The following is a 7,890-nucleotide window of genomic DNA, read 5'->3' as shown; positions in this document are numbered from 1 at the left end:
AATGTCATTTATCAATACAATTGTGTGTCTTTCACTAAAACTAGAAATCAGTAGTAGACATACACACACATATACACACGTATGTGTGTGTGTGTTCTATTTTGGCACAAAAGATTTCTATTTCTCAGATGCTGATCTGTCCACACCTCTTCTTTACCTTTCTTTAGTTTGATATGTAATCACAGATGGACACCAGCTGTGATGTTTTGTTTTCCCCCACGTTTAACATTTTCTTCACCATTCCATTAACATGGAAAGAGCTAATCCCAGCACTGCCCTTCACAGATACTGAACAAACAGTGCAAAATTGCTGTTCACATATTGCTTTGCATTTTATTGGGTTTTGCTTGTCTGTCTGGCAATAGTTTTCACATTTTGGATTCCTCTATTTGCTTAAAATTATAATTTGAAATTATAAAATAATATTTCCCAGCTTAGAATAAGTTTAATTTAAAGAAATAAAACCAGGAAACTTCTTGAATGACCATAAGGTAACTTGTGCTATATGAAACAAGTCCTGCCTTATACTCCACCAATGTCACTTCCCATCTGAGTGAAATTAGCCCTCATAGCTGAGATCTTCCAATAAATGTCTGCTTAGTCTGAAGAATACACCAACATACTGTCCCTTCCAATAGCCAATGGTTGCTGTGAAAACTCATGATGAACCTGAAACTATAAGTCCATGAACATGATGGGGGTGAAACCAGGTCTGACTAAGTCACCTGGTCATTTCATTTTATGACAGATGAAAACATCTCTCTCTGGGTTCCTGTCCCAAATCTCCCCATTTAAGCCTTTTCTTTCTTTCTCAAAGGTGTGTGCAATTCCTTGATAGTTCTGGCCTACTGAAAACAACCCATTGAATCATTTCATCTCTATAATCTCTCATCTTTGCCCCCACTGTGGGGATAGAATTGTGGAAACATTTCTTCAGTAATGTGTGCAGACATACCTTCCTAAGGGGGTCTTTTACAAAGGTGCACTAGCGCTTTTAGTGTGCACTAATTAGCGTGCGCTAAATGCTAGCGATGCCCATAGGAATATATGGGCATCTCTAGTGTTTAGCACATGCTTATTTTTAGCGCACACTAAAATTCTAGTGTGCCTTTGTAAAAGGCCCACCAAATAACTAAACCAACATGAAAAATCAGTGAATAGGTGTGCCATTTTAAACTCCCATTTTACTAAACACTGGGTCTGTTAGCTGCTTTCTTTTTGAATAAGTTCTATCAGGATAGGAGTCAAAACAAACCATGGGTCAGCAGTCAGTGAGTTCTCTGATAGCCTTGTTGATGTCATACATTGAAAGATACATATCACATCCACCAGAAGCCTTTTTAACTGTCTCCAAGATTCTTTCAGACCTAGTCAGTGAGGGGTTAATTCTACAACTGGATGCCTATAAATAGTTGCCCAGAGGTCTATTCTATAAAGGAATGCAGATATTGATTCCTCTTTGTACAATACTAGTGCAACAGTAAAAATACACACCTATAAGTTAGACACAAGCACTTATGCCAGCCATAGAGCTGGTGTAAGTGTGCTCAAATTCTGGTGATATGTGGGTAACTTACAGTATTATGTAAGTTATGCATGTAAGTGTGAGTCCTGCCCATGCTCTGCTCAGACTATTTACAGAATAGCATTTAGGTGAAATTTTGGCATTTACAGGTGTATTTGCACACATAAATGCATATATGCCATTATTCTAGTGATCTATGTGCAGTGTGTACTTTATTGAATTACCCTCTGAGATTCTAGAGCAGTGATGGCTTCCTCCCACCCATAGGGAGTCATTAGAAATCTATACTACACTATATATATCACAAGTAATTACAAAAATTAAAATGGGTTATTTGTAGAATCATACTTTAATTATGCTTTTTTATAACCCAGTATGTCTAAATGTGACCTAGTGAGATCAAGTCCAGTATCTATCTAGGTTGTCTCTACCTCCAGCACAAGTGAAGCTGTATTGCAGATGGGAATAGAAAGCAGCCCACCTTTCATACAATTGCCCATGCCCTTCCTTCTGCTCTCAGCTCTAAAAAGAAAACTCGTAAGTGACAATGTGGAGGGTCTTGACCAGAGCAAAGGCTAAAGAGATAAAGGGAGAGAGGATTGCCATTTATGCACCAAAACAATTTTCCAAAACTGTTTCCTCTGAATTTGATGTCTGTTCCCTATATCCCCTCTAAGGAATTAAGACTCTTTCCTAGAAATGGTCCCCTGTAACCTCCTGGCATATAGTTTTTATGAAAACTGTCTTGTCTTAAATCTTTGACATCTGACTGACCCTTAACTGTTCACAGATAGGCCACTGAAATCCCGTGGTGAGCTTTGCATTCACACAAACAGTGGGAATAGCTGTGATTCTGTAACAGTCAAGAAATATAAACTAGGACATCCAAAATCTATCCTAGGGATCCATTCTTAGGATATCCATAATGAATGCACATGAGATAAAATAGCATATATTGTCTGCAATGCATGCAAATTAAATTTGTGTGTCCTTATTTGGATATCCTTAAAACCTAATTAGCTGTGAGTCATCACCTAGGTTTGGGAAGCCCTGTTCAAAACACTCTAGTAGCTAACAATGTTCTAATGTAATCCTTCTGAGTTTCTTGGGAGGTTAAGACAGGTGTGAACAAGGCTTGGCCTCTGAGGCCTTACCACTCTGACTAGGAGTGCACATAATAATGCCAGGCAAAGCTCATGGGCTATGCATGCTGGTGTATGCTTTACCTTTTTTTTGGCTATTGGTATTTTGGTCATGATCAAGAAAGCATCACAGTAGCCTATAGAGACAGTATAACCACAAATGATTAACCCATGCAACAACAAAGCAACCATCAATTCTGCCTTTGATGGTAAATGGTTCTTTTTTTCCTGAACCTATCTAGGAAAAAGAGCTATCTTCACTTAACAGGAAGCTGGGTTTGTTCATATGGCAGAAGGCTTAAAACTGAACAAAATTCTAAAACTTAACATCGCATAGAGCTATAGAAACACTGTTTAGTTATCTACAAAGAGCTATTGCACTATGGCCTAACATTTTTTTAATGTACATTTTCTTATTACCCGGTTATATTACCCTGTGTTTTTTGGCTTCTTCCACCATCCCACCCCAGTCACAATGCCATGATTGAACTTCAGTTGGCCTTGTATTTGTCAATGGTCTTGCCTGGTAGACAAAAGCTGGGGAGGGTACCCCCAGCATGGATGGTCAACAGTGCACATACAGTAAATATTGTCTACTATTTCTGAAAATCTTGGGATTGTGGCCACTTGTTTTAGTGAATATTAGGTTGAGGATTCTGTGCTACCTGAAGCCATAGTGGAGTCAAACCATGGCTAATCATGGCCATCTATGGTTGAAGCTGGCATTATGATCCTAAGGGCAGGGTGGAGGAGGCAATCACACCATACCAAATGTCTTAAATTCTGCAGCTGGAGAGTTGAAATCTGTGGCAAAACATATCCTAATATAGAGGTACAGGAGGGGATAAAATTTACTTGCAACACTCTATTCTTCAGTTGTCCATGAATGTGTGTGACTAGAAAATACAATCATTTATTTTGTACATCATGGCACCAGTATGGAAAACATTTACACTCAACAAACTAAAGAGAAAACTATCCAATTTAAATCCTGGGGGGCTAAACACATTGGACTTTCCGAGGAATTCCACAAAAAGCCCAGCATAATTGTTATAAAATTAGGCAACTTTGTTTTACATATGAGACTACTGGTTATTTATTCATCACCAAACAAAAGACATGACAATCAAACCAAACCCACTGCTTTGTTTCAAACTGCCACAGGAAGGCATGGTCAGAAGCTGCCTGCAGTATCACAGGAAGTGCATTTAAGCAGCCTACAGAGACCTATAATTCCTAATAAATAGCAGCTGGATTTTCTGTGCTGAACTAAGCAAAGCAGTTTGGCAGGATTTGATTTCAAAGCTTTGATTTTCAGTTTGTTTGGTCTTTATTTCTCATTGTGGGGACAGAAGAGCTCAATCATGATCCATCTTTCCTGGGAAAAGATACTGTTGTTTCAGATTCAATCTCAAGCTCACAAGAACTTGGTTATTTCCAACCGACAGGAGCACTTAACCCCTTTAAAAGTCTCAGAGAATGTTAAATGCATGTCTTAACCAAGACTCTAGCGGGTCAATATTCAGCTGCCGTGGTCAGTGGTTTTTTTAAAGGTCAGCTGCAGTGCCACTATCCAGATAAGACAATAAGAACCAAAACTTACCCAGATAGTGGCAACATTCAGTCTGCTATCTGGATAACTTATCTAGAAAACATAAGACATCCTTTATCTGTCTTAAGTTATCTGGGACAATATCTGAATAGCAGACTAATGCCACTATTTGGATAAATTCTGAGACCACCCTGGCTCTGCTGCATAGTGTCAAGGCAGGCTGTAAGGATATTCAGGGGCACTATCCAGATAGCGCTGCTGAATATCCTAGTCAGCAGCACTTATCTAGATAGCAGATGCTGTTATCTAGAGAAGTGCTTTTGAATATTAACTATATGTTTATACAGTTCACTCCACATGTGATATCTGTATTTGAGACACAGCAAGACAGGAACATACATGATCCCTGAAGCAAGGGACCAATGAAGAAAAAGATCCAACCAATCCTTTTAATTTCAGTGCTACCAGGAAGTGCAGATTCCCAGCTCCACTTTGTCAGTGATTGAAAATGACGATCATCAGTCTACCCGCCCCCCCCCCCCCCCCCACACACACACACATAAACTTGCCCTGTTCCTCAAACTAATATAGGAAGTGGAATTATTTTAAAAAGAATAATAATTTGTGGGCGTAGTTGGCTGGCCACATTTATAAAATGCATCATTGATGCAGTGCATAGGGAACAAACCAAGTTAACCAAGGTAACTAAATGAAAAAAAAAATATTTTTTTGCTTTTTTTTCTATTAAAATTAACCCCCAACTGGAATATATACATATCACACACATCTTTGAAAGGTTCATTGGCAAAATTCATATATTAAGCAAAGATTTTTTCCTAATTATTTCTCAGCTTTTTCTTTTTTCTTTTCTTTTCTCCTTGTAGCAGGTCCCTTTATCATACCATTACCACAAACTCTCCCCTTTTTCCTTACACAAACAGAGCCCGGCATCAAACACGGAACTGCCATTTAACCCACTTTTTGTGGGTTTGTGGCACGCACTCCCTGCTCATATGTCACCCGCTGGCTTATCAGATACTGTGCTGCTTGGGTGGCGGCGGGGGAGCCCGTGATGGTGACTTTGCGGTTCCTGGATCCCGGAATGAACTCTCCCTTTTTTGAGATCTGAATCCGGGCTCCAGTTAGCTCCTGATACTCCACCAGAGTCTTGCCACCTTTTCCCAAAATGGCACCTACCAGGTTCTCTGGCACCGCAATCTCTACCATATCCTTTGCACTCTCAGCCAGCTTTTCTGTGGCTAAGAGGGAACTAGCCACCAGTGGGGAAGCAGCACCAAGGTAGCCATTAGCACCAGTGGCTGCTGCTAATGAGCCCAGTGTGAATGCCCCCATGGCACTGGCTGGTGCCGCAGCACTGGTGGATGCCTCACTGGCGTAAGATGCAAGGAGGTTAGCAGCAGCAGCAGCTGCAGGGTTGGCACCAGCAGCTACTGCTGCAAGCACTCCAGATGCAGCAGCAGAATTGAGTCCCAGCCCCATGGAGTTGGTGTTATATCCATAACTGGCCAAGGTGTTGAGTGCTGTGCTGATGGCCAACAGGTCATTGCCAGAGAAGCCAGGCAGGGCAGCAGGAAAAGCTCCAACTCCAGCCAGGCCGGTGTGTCCCAGGAGTCCTGAGGCAGTGGCAGCAGCTGCCGCGGCAGGCAGAACATCTGTAGAGTTGGCATATGGAGAACCAGTTGGGTTGGAGTTGGCCACAGGACCAGTCACATTGGCATAACTGATGTTCAAGCAGCTGCTGCTCTGTGGATCCTCCTGAATTTTCTGAACGATGATGTCCACAGCTTTGTGAATCTGCTCAGGCTCACCACTGATAGTCACCACACGCTCCTGCAGGTTGATGCCTTCAGGTTTCTGGGAAAGCTGCACCCAGGCACCAGACTGCTCCATGATGGCTTTCACTGTGGCTCCTCCCTTCCCAATGATCAGCCCCGCGGTGCTGTTAGGAACAATGACCTTTGCCTGCATAGGAAATATTAAAGAAAAGAAGTAAAATAGAAAGTAATTGGGCTGGATTTGCAGAAGCTAGAAATTGTAACTCTGGAATCTAAAACACAGTCTGAAATCCTTCATCTTCACAGAGAAGAGATCTAAGGGTTAAAGCAGTGGACCACAGCATAAATGATTATTTCTCTCTGCCACTGGATATGTATGACCTTTGAGCAAATTGGTTTGCCCTCCCATGTCTGAGTTCTAATCTCCAGCTTTGCCACTGGATATGTATGACTTTATGCTGTCCTTTTATTTCCATGCCTGAATTTTAATCCTAGCTCTGTCACTAGCTTTTTTTGTATGACCCTGGAACAAGTCCTTTTTATCATTCTGTGCCTTTGGATTTGACCTTGTCTTACCCTTGGCATTGGACTTGCCCTGCAACTGTTTTGTTGATGAATCTATGTACTCATAAAAAAAATCAACATCACTTGATCAAGTGGGTGGCAAATGTAAGTTCAACTGGACCTCCAAATCTCAATGGAAAATCATCAAATGTCAGAAGGATGTAAGCCCTAAAAAATGCATTTATTTGAACAGAGAAATAATTTCAGTATTATTGTATAACCTGGAGAAAGCTGTGCCCAGTTTAGAAGAGTTTCAGCACCAAGGAGAGTTCTACAAGTCAACAAAGCCCATATCCATTCAATTAAAGGACACTTACCAATAACTTAGTTCATAGGATTACTGTATATGGAAGCCTTGTGATTATGAGCCTGTCCTGTATCTAGGTGTCACGGAGGGGCATAATCGAAAGTGAAGCCCAAGTTTTGTTGAAGACGTCCTCGCAAAACGTCCCGATGGAGGGGCGGGGTAACCCGTATTATCGAAACAAGAGGAACATCCATCTTTCGTTTCGATAATACGGTCAGGGACGCCAAAATCTTGAAATTTTGGTCACCCTTAGAGATGATTGTCCTTAGACTTGGTCGTTTCTGATTTTCGGCAATAATGGAAACCAAGGACGCCCATCTCAAAAACAACCAAATGCAAGCCCTTTGGTCGTGGGAGGAGCCAGCATTTGTAGTGCACTGGTCCCCCTGACATGCCAGGACTCCAACCGGGCACCCTAGGGGGCACTGCAGTGGACTTCATATAATGCTCCCAGGAACATAGCTCCCTTACCTTGTCTGCTGAGCCCCCCAAACTCCCCCTAAAACCCACTACCCACAACTGTACACCACTACTATAGCCCTTATGGGTGAAGGGGGGCACCTAGATGTGGGTACAGTGGGTTTCTGGTGAGTTTTGGAGGGCTCGCTGTTTTCTCCACAAATGTAACAGGTAGGGAGGGGGATGGGCCTAGGTCCACCTGCCTAAAGTGCACTGCACCCACTAAAACTGCTCCAGGTACCTGCAAACTGCTGTGATGGAACTGAGTGTGACATCTGAGGCTGGCACAAAATATTTTGAAAGATGTTTTTTGAGGGTGGGAGGGGGTTAGTGACCACTGGGGGAGTAAGGGGAGGTCATCCCCAATTCTCTCTGGTGGTCATCTGGTCATTTCTGCCACCTTTTTTTGCCTTGGTCGTAAGAAAAACACGACCAGGTAAAGTCGTCCAAGTGCTCGTCAGGGACACCCTTTTTTTCCCATTATGGGTCAAGGACGTCCATGTGCTAGGCACGCCCAAGTCCCGCCTTTGCTATGCCTCCGATAC

At 42.2% G+C, this 7,890-nt stretch overlaps 1 protein-coding gene across 1 annotated transcript in view; it reads right to left on the bottom strand.

The window, feature by feature from the left end:
- Positions 1 to 4,797: 4,797 nt before the first annotated feature.
- NOVA2 (NOVA alternative splicing regulator 2) overlaps positions 4,798 to 7,890 on the bottom strand; it is a 428,993-nt gene continuing 425,900 nt past the window's right edge. The window contains exon 4 of the mRNA XM_030219616.1: positions 4,798 to 6,202. Within this exon, the coding sequence (XP_030075476.1) occupies positions 5,189 to 6,202 (1,014 nt within the window). The 3' untranslated portion in view covers positions 4,798 to 5,188. The remainder of the gene's footprint in view (positions 6,203 to 7,890) is intronic.

This window comes from Microcaecilia unicolor, chromosome 11, assembly GCF_901765095.1.
Source record: "Microcaecilia unicolor chromosome 11, aMicUni1.1, whole genome shotgun sequence".
NCBI lineage: Eukaryota > Metazoa > Chordata > Amphibia > Gymnophiona > Siphonopidae > Microcaecilia > Microcaecilia unicolor.
This window is presented reverse-complemented; position numbering and strand designations above follow the sequence as displayed.